The sequence below is a fragment of the Mus musculus genome, chromosome 18, assembly GCF_000001635.26.
Source record: "Mus musculus strain C57BL/6J chromosome 18, GRCm38.p6 C57BL/6J".
In the NCBI taxonomy this organism is placed as follows: Eukaryota; Metazoa; Chordata; class Mammalia; order Rodentia; family Muridae; genus Mus; species Mus musculus.
Window position 1 is genome coordinate 65,144,426 of NC_000084.6, and position 19,267 is coordinate 65,163,692.

General features: G+C 45.7%; 1 protein-coding gene across 25 annotated transcripts in view; it reads left to right on the forward strand.

Annotated features, from left to right (window-relative positions):
- Positions 1-19,267, forward strand: part of Nedd4l (neural precursor cell expressed, developmentally down-regulated gene 4-like) — a 333,347-nt gene that overhangs the window by 259,946 nt on the left and 54,134 nt on the right. For all 25 annotated transcript variants that reach the window (XM_030250638.1, XM_030250641.1, XM_006526376.4 and 22 more), the window contains 5 exons: positions 10,831-10,892; positions 11,221-11,323; positions 13,420-13,586; positions 17,090-17,225; positions 18,570-18,746. In XM_030250638.1, the coding sequence (XP_030106498.1) occupies positions 10,846-10,892; positions 11,221-11,323; positions 13,420-13,586; positions 17,090-17,225; positions 18,570-18,746 (630 nt within the window). In that variant the 5' untranslated portion in view covers positions 10,831-10,845. The remainder of the gene's footprint in view (positions 1-10,830; positions 10,893-11,220; positions 11,324-13,419; positions 13,587-17,089; positions 17,226-18,569; positions 18,747-19,267) is intronic.

Sequence of the window (19,267 nt, forward strand, 5' to 3'; positions counted from 1 at the left end):
GTGGACTGTGACTGCAGTTTGGGGGAGTCACCTGCACCCTGTGTCAGTGTAAATAGATGGCTCATATACCAGCTGCCATTCCTAAGACTGTTCCGTCCCCCCCCCCACACACACACACCCTGCCACCTCTCCTCCCCACCCACCCCTCACCCCCCAAGCAGCTCAAAGTGTCATAAGTAACAGCTATGAGAGGAGAATCAAATACTTCTGCCTTACAAGGGCATCGTGTGTTTCAACCCTTGTGTGAGCACGTAGCATAAATAGTCTATAAACTAAAGTGACTGGGAGGAGCCAGTACAAACCTGGTGTGTGGAAACCGGGGCTGTTTCCGATGGCGAGTGCTAGGAAAGGGAGGCTCTGCAGATGTACCATGAAGGAATGCAGTGGCAAGCCATGATGTCACTCTCTCTTGAGATGTCAGCTAAGGAAGAGTCTTCAAGAAGCAAGCACATTAAGATACCTGTGTTTCTATGTACAGAGCTGAACCCCAGGTACCCTATGGTTGTACTGCGTAATGCTTCTATGAGAACCACATCCGAAACCTAGAATTTTTTTTACACAAGGGAGGGGGCATGAGTACATACCCACAGATGCAGGGACAAGGTGTCCAGCTCCCTTGGAGCTCCTGTGAGCCACCCCATGTGGGTGCTGAGATATGGACTTTAGATATGGACGTCCTGATAGCGCAGGAAGCACCCTGAACCACTGAGCTATCTCTCCAGCCCCAAACAGGATGATTCTTTTCAGGCCTCACTGAGCATCTCTGAGCGTCTCAAAAGCTGCACAGAAAACTGTCTTAGTTAGGGTTACTGTGGCTGTGCTGAAACACCATGACCAAAGCAACTTGGGGAGGAAAGGGTTTATTCGGCTTATGCCTCCACATCACAGTTCATCATCAGAGGAAGTCAGGACAGGAATTCAAGCAGGGCAGGAACCTAGAGCCACAAAAGGGTGCTGCTTACTGGCAGCTCCTCCTGGCTTGCTCAGCCTGCTTTCTTACAGAAACCAGGACCACCAGCTCAGGGATGGCTCCACCCACAGTGGTCTGGGCCCTCCCCCCCATCAATTGCTATCTAAGAAAATGGTCCCAGAGGCTTGTCTCCAGCTTGATCTCATGGAGGCATTTTCTCAATTGAAGCTCCCTCTTCTCTGATAATTCCAAAAGGCTTCAGGCATTCCTGACTCTGTGGGCTTCCCTGTTGTGTTCTTCAGGTTAAAACTGGAAAGTCATGCTTTGAGACAACGTTAATCAGTTGGCCATTTTTCATGTGGCGGTCCCCAGACACTCTCTTCCCTACAGTAAGAACCATGCATTTGTCAAGGGAAGATATTGACTCATAGTCTTTAGGAGTCATAAGTGAGGAGCTGGAGAGATGGCTTAGCAGTTTAGAGCATTTGCTGTGTTCTTCCAGACAACCTGAGTTCAGAATGCATCACCCACGTCCAATGGCTCACTGACACCTCAAGTCCAACTCCAAGGGTCCTGAGATCTTCTGGGCTCTGCAGGCACTCGCACATAGCACAGATACGTCTACATGCACAGACACAGGCACAGACACATCAACATGTGCAGACACAGATACATGCACATGCATAGACACAGACACATGCACAGACACATGCATAGACACAGACACATGTACAGACACATGCATAGACAGACACAGACACATGTATAGACACAGAGATACCTGGTTTTGGTTTTTGGTTTTTTGCTTGTTTGTTTGTTTGTTTTACATCCTTAAAAGTTAAAAAGAAATGCTGAGAGTGGAGGCACAGTCTGTAATCCCAGCACTTGAGAGGCAGAGGCAGGTCATCTCTTCAAGTTCGAAGCCAGGCAGGACTCTGACACCCCCACCTAAAAAAACAAAAACAAAAACAAAAAACAAAAAGAGCCATAAGTGAAAGTTCCACCGCTTTCCTCCAGGATGCCCTCTTTTGTGTGATTTAGGGGTGGCTGGTATAAAAGGCGTCATGCTTCCAGTGAATAGAGGTGTGTTCTTTACAGACCAATTCAGTACAGGGAATAACTGGGCTTTGGGATTCTGAGTGGTAACCCGGGTAAACTTTCAAAGAAGTCAGTGCCGTCAAGGCCCAACATGAGAATAGAAACCAGCTCATTAAGAAGATCACTGTGTGAGCAAAATATATTCCATGAATATATGAATATATGAAAAGGGCACAGTGGAAGTCATTATTTCATATAATTAACATATACTGAGATTTTTATTTTTTTAGTTTTAAGATCCCACAGAATAAACAGGACATTCTTCTGGTTATGGAAAGGCCCAGAGAGAAGCCTAAGTTATAGCACCATAGCCCAATAAAGCAGTGGTTCTCAACTTCCTGCACTGCGAACCCCCCACCCATAACATTATTTCCCGTGCTATCTCACAACTGTCATTTTGCTACTGTTATGAATTATAATGCAAATATCTGTGTTTTCGATGGACTCGGGCCACCCATGTGAGCTACCTCCAAGGATATGGACTTCAGTAGAAAGAAGAAGGGGGGAGGTGAAGGTAGATCCCTTGTGCTCCGTGTGGTAGTAGAAGCAGTTAATTCTGCATGTACTTGGCCATGAGACCCTGGATTTGAAGCTATTACATGTATATTTGGCAGTGTGTTTAAGACACTTGTGGGAAAATTGCACCAGGGTTCGTTCTGTGTGCTAAGGCAAGCTTAGAATGTGTTGTTCGTGTTCACTCTATTTGGTGGCGTTTCATCTTGACAGCTACATAGCCATTGCTATTGAAAAGGTATCAGCTCAGGACCCCCAAGATAAGTTCTCAGCACAAAGACGATTTATTGGCCTCAGAGGGACAGAGGACAGGGATAAGGGATAAAGACAGGAGATAGAGGAAAAGGGAGAAAGGTGGGACGGGGAAAAGGGAGCAAGGGAGATGGGGAAGGGTATTTGCAATGAGGGGAACAGGACCAAGGACTGCCTCTGGATAAGGAAGAGACAAACATGGCACATAGGAAAAATGGCAGTTTATAAAGGTACAAGGGTCCCCCCATGTCAGGATGAGGTGTTTAATTTTAATTGGACATGTTAATTAGGGTAGCCAAAGGGGGCTTTCAATTGCTGGACTTGAATGTTTTGATAGCTGGGCCTTGGTGGTCATCCCCAGGAGGAGGAAGTCAACAAACTTGGGAATAGACCCTGGTGGCTAGCTTTAGGTATGTAATCTAACAGATTTTAGCAAGGCAGGGGGAGAAGGGGAGGAAGAAGGGCAAGGCCTGCCAGAGCCATGCTCACCATGCGCAAGCTGGCTAGAGTCCCTTCCACTGTGGTTAGACTCTATGTAGCCTACAGATGCAACAGTTGTCAGAAGCATCCCCTTTTAGGTAAGAGAAGATAAGAAGATGAAAAATCTTTTAGTCGACCTAATGGGGCTAAGAGATGGCTCGGTGGTTCAGAGTATTTGCTGTTCTTATGAAGGAACTTATGTTCCCAGCACCCACATCAAGTGCCTCACAACAGCCTACAATGCTGACTTGAGAGACTACAAGCCCCTCTTCTGGCCTCGGTGCACACCCATGTGCACATACAGGCAGAAATGTTTACACAATGGAGAAGATCCATGGAGATCTGGAGTGTGGGGACAGTGGCCCTGGCAGCCACCCCTCCTGGCCTTTTTAAGGACTAAGGAGCCTGACTAAGTATATGGCTATTAATTGACAATCTAGCTGCATTAGCGGCTGGAGAATTCATTCCCTGAATGAATATTTACTGGTAGGAGGGATTCTGGTCTTGGTAAGTGCGTCAGCAAAGCCAATTCTCTCTTGTGGAGCTCAGTGCTGGTTTTATGGCAGCCACATACCAGTGTTTGAAATGCCACCAGTGTGGTGACAGAACCCACTTACAAGTATTTGTTATTTTCATTAAGGTTTAAATGTAAGCCACTTTGGCAAGCGGCTATTAATACCAGATGACACTTTCAAAAATTAGACCAGAATTCCCTCCTTTGGGTCCAACGTGGTTCTCATTTGCTTTTTCCCTAGATCCATACTCCGCTACCAGGGCATCCGTGGGCTAGGGATCCTAAAACCCATTGGAAAGCCTTGTCAGTTTCTTTCTTCCCCTCTTGCTCACACCATTTCTCTGTAATTCCGCACATAATTATACCAAGGTATTTAATTTCAATTATGATAAAAGCCTTCAGAATTAAGATCATAGAAATAAAAATAAATTGGTTTTTTTTCCAAATCCAAATTGACGGACTACTTAATTACCTGTTCCTCCATGTTAACATATATATATATATATATATATATATATATATATATATATATATTCAGCTTTTAAAACACTATTATTATGCTCTCTTTATTTTTCATTGTGCTTGGTGCTACATGCTTCTGCCATGGCACTTAAATGGAGGTCGGAGGATAACCCAGAAGAACAGCCTCTCTCTCTACATATTGGCCATGGGGTTGATCTGAGGCGATCAGGCTTGGTAGCATGTGCCTCCACCCACTGCGCCATCTTGCACATCCTATTAAGATATCTGATGTACTTGGAGTGGTGTAGTCCCTCCTATACTTTACTGCTCTCTCCTTTTCCCTCCTGTGAGTTAGCCCCTGTTTTCCTCCTAGACACCACAGTGAGAGAAAATATGCAGTGTTTGCCTGAGGTTTGATTCAATAGACTTCAAACCAAATTAATCAGAAACAATAAAAGTGATTTCATGCTGATTAAGTATATTCCTTAGGACTGTATTTCAAACTAGTGACGAGCTGCTGTCTTGTTAATTAGGATAGTACATCTTTATTCTTTAAGGAAGCGTTGTCTCAGGCTTCTTTCTGATGCCCAGCGTGGCAGAAAGCTCTTTGGAAATCAGGGATTTGATGGCCAGGGGGAAGGAGAAGTGACCTTGGTGTAGATGGCTGTGAACTTGCTTTAAATAACTTGAATGCCCCATTTTGTGTACTTAATGTGTGTGGTTTTGAGAGAGAGATACTATAGACCTACCAGCTGAAGCCCCTTTCCTCACCGACAGCCAGTCACAGCTGTTCCTAGCAGATACCGGCACTTGCAATATCAAACTTTGCCTTTAGAGTCTCAGGTTCGCTTTGCTGAGCATTTTCCTGTGTCCATTTGCCACATAAGTTCCCTGACCCAGAGAAACCCCTCACCCTCACTCCCACCCCCCTGCCCACAGGGTAATTTAGAGGACCAGTGTATCTCCTCTGCTGATGTACAAGCTCGGAGTTACAAACTTCAGCTTCGTGGAACCCACATCTCTGCCACAGTCCATTGCCAATACCTGAGCACAAGGATTAATTAAGCAGTGTAGTGGGCCAGGTGGCTGTTATGTGTAAGACCAAATTGGCAGCCTGCCGGGAGGAAAGTGCATGCACGCTGGGAGCCAAGAGGTGGGCAGAGGAGATGGAGACAAAGCTGCTTTGCGTGGTGGGTGGTCACTGCCTGCTAGCCCAAAGCAGGCGAGGGAGGCAGTGACAGTAGCAATCCAATCACCTCCTTTGATCATGGATTCCTCCACCCTTTGTACTCAAAACAAAGTAATTTTAGAATCCTGATTCACTTTCTGTCCTGGCTGTAGTCGCACTTCCCAGGTTTCAGTTGTGTAGGGACAAGGAACGGACGGGAACTGTGGTTTGAGCTGTGGGGGCAGCTGGGACATCTGCTTCCTTCTCTCCAATTCCTGACTGTTTATCTTCAGTATTTATTTTCCCCTTTATTGCCCTTTGAGGAAAAGACTGAGGCAGAGCAAATGTGGGGAGTGAACATTTATGTAGGACAGAGAGCTAAAGGAAACAGCCAGAGCTCTAAGACATTGCCAAAGGACCGGCTTTAAAAGATGAAAATCTGCCTGTCAGATGTGGTCACCTTCCATCTGAAGATGGGGGAATTCTCTAAGGTTCCTTTCTGGGCCCCTGCTTTTTCCTACACGAGGAGAGTGCCCTCAGCGGCAAGGCCAGGTTGCATCAAAGCAGTTCCAGTGTTCCCTGAGCAGAGGCTCTGAGGCCTTGGTGACACACTTGTTACCTAGGAGATGCAGGCTGGCAGCAGGACGGAGGCCTGCAGAGGAGATGAGAGGCTGTAAATGAGAACAGTCCTTTCGCCTACCAGCTGCTCACAGGCACAGCCCTGCCAGTGGGCTTCCTGCTGTCCTCACAGGGCCACAGGAACAGCCTTGGCTGTGGCCACGTATGATTGCTGGTCCTTTGAAACGTCTCTTTTCAGACCCGTTTGCTACATGCCGTCCATGATTGAAACTGGGCATAGTGTATCTTCCACCTTCTGATTAGGGGTAAAAATAACTTGAAGGCATCCCTGATAACAGGATGAAGTTCTGACAGGTGTTCTCCCGTTGCACCCTGGAACCTTCTCCCGCCTCTTCCCTTCTATGCCTCCCTGACGCCCCCACAGCTCTTAATGTTCTCATGGCTGCCAGTTCCGGATTCTCTGGATCCTTGGGCAGTCATTGCACTGGGTAGAGAGACGCTGTTATGGAAATGTAAATGTCTCCATCTCAGCCACGGTTGTATCCGTGCAGCATGGGCTGACTGCTTTCCTAGCGTGGAGCATGTTCAGGAGAGTGGACCCTAAGGCAGTCTAGGTGGTAGACGTTCTTATGTTCATAGCCGCGGGCAGGGTAACGATGCTTTCTCGGGTGTGCCCATCTCTTCCTGATCTCTTCTTCAATACCATCTCTTCCTGAGGGCATTTTCTAGGTGAGGAAGCCTGGGTCCAGAGGAGGGTGATTTATCCTAGCAGGCGACATTGCTGGGCCTGCTACTGATTCTTCAGTACTGAGGTGTGCCTACACCATGGCCAACAGAGTCAGGAGGAGCCTGAGGCTGGGGAGTGGCCAGTGGGTTTTTTAAGGCTGGGCCTTTGGCAACTTTCTCCTACATTTGCCTTCCAGATGGTTTATTTTCACCACCTATCATAGAGACAAGGATTCTGCAAAAATAGCCATTCCCTTTAAGACAACAGCACTGTCCACAAAAGTGCCCCTCCCTCCCCCGGGTCCCATAGTGCAGCATGCTTCAAGTCAACTCTCTGCATCTTTCTCTGTTGTGGTCTACTTTTTGAGGAAGCGGGGGCGGGGGAAGGAGGCACTTACTTAAAGATGTTAGGGAGAGGGAAACTCAACAATGTCTGTGGAAGAAAGGAAACTCTAGTCAAGTGTGAGTCTCTTCTCCAGTCTGGAATTCACCACTGCCTTCTCTTTGGGGAACACTGCCTTTAAGGTGAAAGGTTAGTGTTAGAGCAACTGTTCTCAACCTTCCCAATGCTGCAACCCTTTAGTACATTTTCTCACGTGGTGGTGACCCCCCCCCAACCATAAAATTAGTTTTGTTGCTACTTCATAACTGTAATTTTGCTACTGTTACAAATTGTTATTTACTTATGGTGACCTCTATGGAGGGGAATGGGGGTAGAGGTTAAATGACCCCCAGGGTAAGAAATGCTGGGTTAGAGGATTTTCCACAAAGAGTATTTTGCACCTGCCTTTTGTTGCGTGGCATTCATTGAGTCTGCAGCACCTCAGGTGGAGCTGGTCCACGATGACAGTGGCCAGGACTGTGCCTGGCACCTTGTGTGGGCTGTGTGTAGAGCACCGTCTTATCTGATTAGTTTAATCCTCACAATTCAGGAAGCCCTCGTTGCTACAGACAAGGACACCAGAGCCCACAGACAGACAGAAGGACCACCCAGCCCTATAAAGTAGTGAAGACAGAACATAGACTTGGGGTCTGCTTCTTGCTCTATGAGTTTTCTTGCTCGATATGTGAACAGAAGAGTGTTCAGAGCCCTCTAGTACTCCTCAGCTCCTCACCGATGCCCACCAACAGCCCTGCAGGCTGTTAGTCTTTTCCCTCTATCGTTGAATTTGTTCTCTATCCAAGGCTAGGTGCTGTGGCAGCCCCTCCCGCATCCCTACAACCCTCAGGCCAGGCACTCCGATGCCACCAGTCTTTTCCTTGATGTTGACTAAAATTACTAAAAACCAACAATTGTCGGCATTGGTATTCTTTCTCAATAGTTTATTATTATTATTAATTTGTGTATGTGTATATGGACATGTGCATGCAGAGGTGAAAGAACAAGCTTTTAGAGTTGGTTCTTCACTCCCATCAAGTGCATTCCTGAGATTTAAGGTCTTCAGGCTTGGCAGCAAGCACCCTTGTTGAACCATGTCACTGGCCCCAATAATAACATTTCCTGATTACCAAGGTTTACATGGTAAGTAATAGCTATTAGAAATTTTATATAGAAAATAATCCTCAGATGTCTAAGAGAATATAATAATTGAGTTTTTAAGTGAAAGTTAATTTTTAGGGTTCAGTTTTTATAGATCAAATGGGTTTATCAACTATCTAAGCGCGTACCTGCTTTCTTTTCTCCAGCCATCAGTGGTGAGAAAGTTCAAGTTCTGAGCTCATTGCTTCACTTCCTAGAAGCTCAGGAGAACCACCCGGAGCTGACTGATGTCAGGCAGGAGGATCCGTCAGTTCACGGGCTTCCTGTCAGGGTTAGAATGACCTATCTGTTCATGAGATGGCTAAGGCTTCGAGCATGAACCATTGTCAGGGAGATCGTCACAGTGGGGTGAAGATATAAAACCTAGTCACATGGGCGCAGGAAGGAATTTTCATATCACTGGGGTAAGAACAGGGCAAAGTTTGCTGATAGCTCAGAAGGTTGAAGTGAAAACTAAAGTCCCCGAGTTCAGTCCCCAGAGCCCACATGAAAACAGCGTCTTCCAGAGCCCACAGGACTGACACAGGCAGGAACTCACAGAGACAGTGTGCATAAAGCTGCACAAGTTCGGGGAGGGAGGGGGGGTGGAATCCCAGCATGGAGAAGGGGACGTAGACGGAGCCCTGTCTCTCTCCAAGAAGCTGCATGCAGTTGATGCCTTCTGGGAAAGAGAAAACCAACTTTCTCCAATGGAGCAACGTTGAGTACATCAACTGCACTCCAGGGCAGGCCCCTTGCTGGGAGGAGCTAGCCAACACAAAACAGATCCCCTGTTTGTGTATGTGTGTGCGCGAGTTTTGGTTCGGTTTGGTTTAATTTGTTATATTTTTATCTTTGGGGTTTGTTTTGATTTTAGGGGTTTCTTAAGAGAGGCAGAATTTGAAGTTGGGTGTGTAGGGACATAGTCTCTAGGAGGACTTAGTTGGGGGCAGGAAAGGATATGATCAAAATATATTGTTTGAGAAAACATATAAAGCCAATAAATGAAAAGGCATTATGGTGTGTACATATGAATATAATCGTATGCCTTACAATTCTAGCAGTGAGGGCCGGGCAGTGGTGGCTCATGCCTTTAATCCCAGCACTTGGGAGGCAGAGGCAGGCAGATTTCTGAGTTCGAGGCCAGCCTGATCTACAGGACAGCCATGGCTATACAGAGAAACCCTGTCTTGAAAAGCAAAAAAACAAAAAACAAACAATTCTAGCAATGAGGAAGCAGGCACAGGAAGATACCCTCACCCCCTTACCCTGGGTTTCTGATCAGCCACACTAGCCTAATCAATGAGTATCAGTTCATTGAGAGAAGAAAAAGAAGGTGACCAGTGCGTAAGGTTGTCCTTTGGCCAGCGCACAGTAGGTACATGCACGCCAGGAAAAGGGGGTGGGGGTGGGGAATAAGAGAATCCGAAGCCATTAGGAAGAAAGGATGTAAACAGAATTCAAATGTAAATACATACTCTTCTCTTCATTCTCTTGACATAATACATCATTGTATGTGGTTTGCCTCTCTTCCTATAAAAGCAAATATTTTGGATTGCGTTTAATTTGACAGATCAAGTATTTCAGGTTTGATTACGTACAATGTTTTAAAAAATAATGGCACACATTTCCCCCAATTTCCTGCTTTAATAGCCAACCAACTTTGCACATTAAAATGAATCCCAATGTCTTACCAAATGAGCACACATCCCGTACTATTGGTCGCTTCTCTGTTGCTGTGATAAACAAGTGTGGACCAAAAGCAACTTGGGAGGGAAAGGTTTAATATGGAGGGAAGCCAGGGCAGGAACTGAGAGCAGGAACTGAAGCGGAGACCTTGGAGGAAGCCACCAAACTAAGTTTCTTATCTAAGCCAAGACCACCTGCCCAGGGTGGCACTTCCCACAGTAGGCTGGTACTTCCCACATCAACCATTAATTAAAGAAATCTCGGGCAGACCTGCCAAAAAGCTGATGTGATGGGGTGATCCCTCGCTCAGGGTTTCCAATTTCCAGATGGTTCTAGTTTGTGTCAAGTTGACAAGCTAAGGAACACAGCCCAGTTTCACTCACAGCTTCATGGAAGAGCCCAGTGGGAGGAGTGAGGGCTCCCTGGATGCTTTGCATGGGAGATAGTATCACCTCACCTTAGGCTGATGACTTCATCTTTCAATGTGAGGCATGCAGCTGCACCCCAAGGCCAGGCCTTGCATTCTGCTAACTCTGTGTTTAGGTTTCTTCAGTCCCAGGGATAATGAGGCACCACTGACCGATGGTTTTCCAAAGTTAATCGACTCTGGGAGATTGAGGCCATACCCTGCAGTTAGAAATTACACTTGGCTGTGGTGGCTATAATTTTGTCATTTGTCTCTGGCTGGGCTTGACTACTAGAACCTGATGTAGATAGTGACATCTAGTGGATCTTAAGTAGACAAGCTTCTGTGGGCCTGGAAGGTGTTTAATTAATTGGCTAAGTGCCTGTTGAGGAACCAGCTCTTTTTACCCTTGGCATGTCCTAAAAATATATCCTTCATATTCCTGATGAGAGTGTCAAAAATATGAAATTGTTATGAATGTTGCTTTTCTGCTAATTGGTTTTTCTTCCCCTAGACAGAAGATCCAACCATGGAGAGACCCTATACATTTAAGGATTTTCTCCTGCGACCTAGAAGGTGAGGCTTGGGGTAGGTGTAGGGGTGAGGCTGGTGGGTGGGTATAGGGGTGAGTTTTGTGGGTGGTTGTAGGGCTGAGGCTTGCTAGTGGGTATAGGTGTGAGCATTGTGGGTAGGTGTAGGGAAAAGGGTTGTGGATGGCTGTAAGGTTGAGTTTTGTGAATGGTTATGGGGGTGAGGATTGTGGCTAGGTGTAGGGGTGAGGCTTGTGGCTAGGTGTAGGGGTGAGTGTTTGTAGTGCTGCTTTCTCTGAGGACAGTTTCAGCAAACACCTTAAAGGATGGAAGCAAGCCATATCCTTTACAACTGGTTCTCTTCCTGTATGCAGTCATAAATCTCGAGTCAAGGGGTTTTTGAGGTTGAAAATGGCCTACATGCCGAAAAACGGAGGTCAGGATGAAGAAAACAGCGAGCAGAGGGATGACATGGAGGTAAGAGAGACAGCTGCAGGCCCTGGGCTCTTCCTGGCTGCCCAGCTCACCTGAATGTCGTTCTGAGACTCTGTCATCGGAGGAAGTGGATGTGTGTAAACTTAAATATGAATTCACGTCCATAGACCCTGAGTTTGCCTTTGGAAGTCCTCCAGTATGTGACTGTTGCAGCCAAAGTGAAATTCCCATTTTCCTGTCACAACACCAATAACAGGGCAGGCAGCTCTTCACACGGTCCTTTTAGTTATTTGTCCGGCTGCTGTTACAAAATACCCCTCCAAAGCCACTCAAGGGAAGCACAGCTCACGTTTCGAGCCAACAGAGTCCAGCGTGGTGGGGAGGGTGTGGAAGTCAGATCGTGAGGCAGCTGGCCAGACTATGTCAGTTAGGAGGCAGAAAGTGGACAGGAACAGGATTCAGCTGTGAATAGACAAGGCCCACCCTCGGTGACTCCAGCAAGACTCCACCTTCTAAAGGTTCCCTAACCTTCCCAAGCAGCAGCAGTGGAATGCCGGGTGTTCAAACACATGAGCCTAAGGAGGGCATTTCACAGCCGCATAAGGGCATCTTCCATGGCAACCCCACTGCCAGAAACCCCGTGCCCATTATTGCTTTGGATTCTCAGTTCTTTTTTAGGTTCCTTTTAGCACTTGACATTGCTCTAGAGTGAATAGGGTTATTTAGAAACTCTATCCCTATCTCTGATCCATTTAGTCCACAATTAACAGCGCATAATGCAGAGTCCTCCTTGGGAAATGCCAGTTTGCAGTTAGCTATCCAAAAGAATGTTCTCTGCACCCTTCCTGACATAGTGGGCTTTTCACTTTCTGGTCACGTGTCTGTACCTACCGTGGGTTCCATTGAACTATCTCCGCATATGCTGTAGACAGTGCTGTTTCTGTTAGCTCATTTCTCATATTGTTCTGAAAGCCCCCATAGAAGAAGACCTCCCTGGCTGTTTTCACATCTGTTTGCAGCTGTTCCACACGGGGGATACTTGAATGATGCGGGGTGGACAGGTTGGCCAAACCCCCTGCAACCAAGAGGCCACCTTTCCGGGCAGTGTTTCACTGTAGGCCTCTACAGCTGTCGCCAAGTAACAGGGACTGAAGTGGGTGGTAGACCAAAGTAGAGGTTGAGATTTCCCAAGCAAAGCAACGGATTGGTGTGTGAAATCCAAGGAATTGTTTACTCTCTTCTTGTCTCCCAAGTGCAGTAACCAGTGATTCGGTTGATTTTCCGCTGGCTTTACCAGGGGGATGTTAGGGAAGCAATACTTAATGCTGAAGATATGTGTCGGAACAGTGTAACTGATCCTGGCACCGTGCAGTCTCTTTGTGCAGTGCCTAAGCAACTGTGGTAGTTTCTAGACTCACAATTGTAACACAGAAGTGGGGAATGACACAGTCATCTCCTCTCCTACCAGCCCCAGGCCATCCTTCTTGGAGACCAATAGCCTTTTCCCTACACCTATAGCCTAGACCATGCTTTCTCTTCAAACACACATGCATACTTCATGGTGGTGTTGAAAGGATGAAAGCCATAGCAGCTCTGGTATGTCCCATGGCATTGGCTTTGTGCAACCCTACCTAGAGGTCATTGAGTCACTGTAACTAATGGTTGTATAAAAATTATCATGTGACTTAAGCAACTAAACAGGGCCGGCGAAGTGGTACAGTTTGTTAGTGCACCTTCTGTCAAAACTGATTCGATCTGTAAAATCCACGTGGTGGAAGGAAAGAACCGAATCATGCAAGTTGTCCTCTGACCTCTACACGTGTGCTGTGCATGCACACGTGGGCTTGCTTGTCAGCACACATACTCAAATAAATTAATGGTTTTTAAAATGCAAAGAAGGTAAATGGAGTATCCAGATGTGGTGCAGAGATCTTAGAAGCTGGCATGGTTAACTGGAGCATTGCTCACATGAGTTTTGGAACCCTGAATTGGTTTCTCTCCTGGAGAGGAACTCTAGCTCAGTGTGACACAGGAAACTGTCATAAGCCTCAGAGTAAGGGAGAGGATGCCACACTGGGATTGTCTTCTCCCGTGATCTGAAGCCCAGACTCAGGACTCCGGTTGACTTTACTCCACAGCATGGATGGGAAGTGGTTGACTCCAACGACTCAGCTTCCCAGCACCAGGAGGAGCTCCCCCCTCCTCCCCTGCCGCCAGGATGGGAAGAGAAAGTGGACAATTTAGGCCGAACTTACTATGTCAACCACAACAACAGGAGTACTCAGTGGCACCGACCCAGCTTGATGTGAGTACCACAGATGGCAGGGATGCTGTGCCTCACCCTGCACAGCAATGGGTGGCAGTTCCAGGACAAGTTTGGGAGAAGGAGGGAGGGAGGGAGGGAGGGAGGGAGGGAGAGAGAGAGACAGAGACACAGAGAGAGAGACAGAGAAGAGGCTGTTGCCTTGTGGCACTATGATTGGAGTTATTCTGCGCCTCTCCTAGGATTACTGAGGTGTGCGTTTCCTGGATTCTTCATTGGCTTGAGTCACCTTGCCTCCCTCTTCCTCTGCTCCCTCTCCTGATTGACCCAGGATGGAAAGCCAGAGGCAGACTGGCTTGCTTCAATGTCTTTACCTTCTTACTCTCTTGCATTACTTGATGATGAAACTCACCAAAGCTTCCTTTATGTTTATTTTATTTACTTCTCAAAAACATTTGTGTATCGCTGCCTTGGCATATTTAGAAACGCACAGGAGATTTACAAAGTCAAAATTAGTAATTACTGTTTATTTCCACATCCTACTAGCTTAGAGAGAGAGAGAGCAGGGTGGCTGATGCCTGTTCCCTTAGTAATTTTTGTTCTGATGATAGCAAATAAATAAATCCTAGTTAAACCTCGATTACTGTTTTAAAGAACGATTTTGAAGTGGCTTTTTGTTAAATCATAGTAAGCAGCAAAACTTAAGTCTCTCAATGTGCAGTTAGAGGCAGAGCCACACTACCCACGAGGAAAGGAGTTTCCTTGGGGATTATGAGCTCCAGAGAAGCCAAAACAGCAGAATTAATATTAACAAGTAGTTATTACGCATGATCATTTCTCAGAATGCAGCCAAGGCAGGCGAGTGGGCTTACGAGTGATAGTCTAATCTCTTCAACCCAAGGCAAAAAAAAAAGATCTCCCAGTTTCTGCTCTTTAGGTAGGTGATATCCAGAGATGCTAGAGGCTGTCCTCACAAATCCTTTATCCTTAGAAGGTTTAAAGGTATTCTCTGTATAATTGGGGGGAGATTCTTGGAACTATGAGCTGTTCTTGGCCAGTTTGCACTGCCCAGCATGGCCTTAGCTTATTGCTTAGACAGGATGCACATAGTTTTGTTGGGGGTCTTAGATATAAGTGTTTTTGTTGATACTTTAGGTTTATCACTGTTTGTCCTTCTCTGATATTCACTGCACTTGGAGGTTTGATAAGCCATTTTTAAGTATCGTAGGTATTTGGAGTAGAAGTGTCTTTGGACCTACCTTGGGCATGGTCTCATACTGTCAGCAAAGCAGCTGCATCCATCTGAACTAAACAGCACAGGAGTACACCCAAAGGGGCTATGTGGCAAATTACGTTGCAGGGTAATGTTGCATGGTGGCCCGCGCCATGATCTGAGGGAAAATGGGTACAGTTGTTACTGAGGTGATTCTGAGACAACACTTGCCATGTATTTAAAGCACATCATCTGTGAGGCTGGCTGACAGTCTCACAGGTATGCACTTAACCCAAATCTATCAAGATGTCAGTTCCGTAAGTATGGCTTCTTAGGTGTGAAGCAGATCTCAAGAGCAAGGGAGCAGTTTGATTGGCAGGAGTCAGTTTCCACAGCCTCTGCTTTATCCCCTCTGCCGTTTATGGATTTGAATTATCCCTCCTTAGCATTGTCTGACATGCCAAGGTCATTTAGAGACTTTTTATGTGTATTCTAATTTTACATTTTGTTTAATAATAATTGAGCATTTCTTAAAAAGGCAATAAATGCATCATCATGAATACAATATAGCATTTTTCTAACAGCCGACAGTGCCATTTTTTAATCATTTTTGTGCTTTCAGAAACATTATTACTATATATATGTGCTTCTTGATTATAATGATTACATCTATAATAATATCAATTTTCTCAAGATACTTCTATTTAGTATACACATTTATTCTGGTTATATTTAATGTAGCAACATGTTTTGTTAATGCAACAAATTTATGTATTGTACATTCAAATATAATAAAATTTATTTAATTCAGATTTTAGTAAATAAAGAATTATAATTTACTTGTGGATTAAATAAAAACTAACTTTCACAGTACCTCCTGTAGCCCTAAAGTTGATAGTGCAAAGATGTTTGATAGAAATAGTTGAATATTCAGACTGTTGTCCTCCGACACTGTGGCTTGTTGAGTCTAGTGGCTATGCAGAGGCCCAGGGGGCTCTTTATTTGGGATATGAGTGAGTTTGAAAGTACTGGAAACTTTAAATCCTTACTTTAGAAAGAATCTATAGCTAGGCTGTCTATTAATAGTATATCTATCAGTTCACCGGAACTAAATTTCTCAACCATTTTGGAACATTAACCAGCAACTGAATTTGCACTCATTAGATGTGGAGTCAGATCGAGACGCGTTTGCAAGCGCCTGGGAAGGACCTTTAGATGTGTACTCCAGACACGTAGCAGAAATTTCCCCCAAAAGACCGTCACCTGTCATGTACTGCAAAATAGTTTTAACATACAGTCAATTCAATCATCTTTAAGGATAAGTTCTTAACTCGGATTCTAACTTAAAATCTTTAGTCGACAATACAAATGAGATGTGACAGCTCCATGTTCTTATTACAGGCTTGTTTGGGAAGTCAGCCCCTGCTCTGTACTCGGTATTAGAAGCAGGGTGCTGGAAGGTGGTTGCAATCTTAAGATGTGAGGTTTTTGTTAAAAGGAGACAGAAAGCAGCTAAAAGTCAAGTCACACACCACAGGAGATGTCCCCTTGGGACCACAGCCCTTGAATTTGTGCCGTTAGTATCCTTCGGTCAATTACTGATGACCCAGATTAGCTGCTTGGTCCCTGCTAGGTAGGCCTAGAAGGGACCTGCCGACTGCCTGTGTGAGCTTGCTTGTCACTTCCTGCCAAAGGACTGGCTTGTCACAGACTGAAGGGCCTAGATTTCTCTTCTCAAATACTGAAGCTTCATCTCTGAACAGCCAACCCTGTCCCCACTGCCTCCACACCTGTGGGTTCAGCTGACCATAGAACATAACTATCGGAGACGTATTAGGCCTGTACTGACCCTGAGCAGTAGTCTGTCTTCGTCATTCCCTAGACAGTGCAGGATAAGTTGTTTGTGGAAGATTTCCTTTGTGTGAAGCATTGTAAGCCATCCAGCGGTGATTTAAAGTACACCAGAATTTGTGCTGTGTGTTCTGTTAAATCAGCCATTCTGTTATAGGGATCGAACATGTAGGATTTGAAGTCTGGGGGATAGGGAGGGCTCTGCAGCCAATCCCCCGTGGATGCAGGAGGATAGCTGTATATGTCTGAAAGATGCTCTAACTCTTGTACAATACACTGAAGCTGTTTTGGGGGGCTAGGGTGAGTGTCAGTGGGGTCTGTCCTGAAGATGGAGGAAGACTTCTAGTATTGGTTGCTTGTTCCTATCATTGTTTGACACAGATGTCTTAGTCGGTGCGTGGACCACAGTGAGGGTTGGACTGTCAGAGGCATGGCTCTGAATACCCCTTCTCTTCTTACATCCCCCCCGCCCTCCTTTCAGGGATGTGTCCTCGGAATCAGACAATAACATCAGGCAGATCAACCAGGAGGCTGCACACCGACGCTTCCGCTCTCGGAGGCACATTAGTGAAGATTTGGAGCCTGAGGCCTCTGAAGGCGGTGGAGAAGGCCCTGAGGTATGATGTCCAGAGATGCTGTCGAACTAAGTAGCTCCATCTTCCAACGTTCCCCAGGGTGATTTTGTACCTTATTTTTTTCCCCTCTCGGTTAACTGTGTATTGCATGTGACGATTGCAGCCTCATGACTAACTGATTTCCCACCTGAGTATTAGTGAACTTAGAAAACGCTTGTGAAACCAACGTTTGACCAAACCCAGTGACTCGTAGAAATATCAAGGGGAGAACATGATTCTGGTGTGAAGGTCTTATATGCCACCCCCCCCCTGGGCCCCCGGGGACCTAACCAATCTCATGACACAACACTAAAGTTGTCATTTTGAGGAATGGAGGGAGCTCAGTCACTTGTCTGGGTCTCATGGGCAAGTTTCTAATGAGTTGCTTGACATCTTGGGAGAGATTACCCAAAAAATGTACAATCTGAGTTGATTGGAATATTGATAACTCTTCTCTATAACCAGTTAGCAATGTGTTACTGGAAAAAAGAGATGAAGTAAGCAACAAGTCAGAAGTGATCTTAACTTGATGCTGATGACTGGTCCTTGGCTTGACCTCGTGTTAGAAAGGTCATTCACAAAAACCTTTCAGTGACCAGCATTAGAACAGCAAGCTAGTGGTTTCATAGTAGGGCCACTGAACGTTCTGCAGAACTAAGCCATTTTAAGAAAGAAAGAAAGAAAGAAAGAAAGAAAGAAAGAAAGAAAGAAAGAAAGAAAGAAAGAAAGGAAGGAAGGAAGGAAGGAAGGAAGGAAGAAAAAAGAAAGAGAGAAAGGAAAACTATATGAGAATTGCTTGTAAATTCTTGGGGTGTTTCTAATCCATTTGTAACACAGGCTGGCAAAAAGCTGCCACGGTGGGGTGGGCGTGTATGTTGACAGGAGTCCATGGCGGGGTGGGCGTGTATGTTGACAGGAGTCCACGCGATTGTGGCCACTGGACCTGCCTGCCCCCTCACACTATGTTCACATCTTTATGGACTGCTCACTTCAGAAATTTGCTCGCTCTGAAGTTTCCTGGCCTGTTCATTGGGGCAAAGGCCCTTGTCGTCCTTGTGCTGATCCTGAAGCGTTTGTGTCTCGTGCTAAGTAGGGGTTAATCAAGAGTCTTCTACTCCCAGTCAGTTCTGGCCCTCCGAAGAGTTTCCCTCTTTACCTGAGGCAATTCTATATGAAAATTGGCCCTGGCAGGTTGGGGAAAACAAAAAAGTTGTTCTTTTAGAAAGAAGGGGGCGTGTCACCAGCCTTTTCTTGTTTGATGGTTATGAATGTTGTGTGTTTTATTAGAAGGTAGACAGGTAATTTCCCAGATCCTAGCACTTATCCTAGTGTCTGATTCCTCCATAGCCTTGGGAGACCATTTCAGAGGAAATGAACATGGCAGGAGATTCTCTCAGCCTGGCTCTGCCCCCACCGCCTGCCTCCCCAGTGTCCCGGACCAGCCCCCAGGAGCTGTCGGAAGAAGTGAGCCGAAGGTTGCAGATCACTCCGGACTCCAACGGGGAACAGTTCAGTTCTCTGATTGTAAGTCATGGTATTGTTAGAAAAGCTGGACACCGGTGGTCAGTCCTTTGTTGTAGCTTCTGAGGATGTTCTTCTATGCAGATAATAACCAAGGCCATTGGTTCTTGACCTACAGGTCATGACCCATGTAGGGGTCAAACTACCCTTTCACAGGGGCCACATATCAGAAATCCCACCTATTGGATATTTACATTATGATTCATAACTGTAGCAAAATTATAGTTGTGTAGTAGCAACAAAATAATTTCATGTTGGGGTCACCACAGCATGAGGAACTGTGTTAAAGGGCATTGGGAAAGTTGAGCGCTACTGGCCAAGAGTGTTCTACTTCCAGTCAGTTCAGGCTCTCCAAGGAACTTCCGTCTTTACAAGAAGGAAATTTAGCCCTGGCAGGTTAAAAATATATATATATATATATTGCTCTTTTAGAAAGAAGTGGCATGTTACCAGCTTTTTCTTGTTTGTAAAAAATTCAAAGGAATAAGATTCTGTGGATTTTGTAAGTTCTAGCTTTAGCCTTG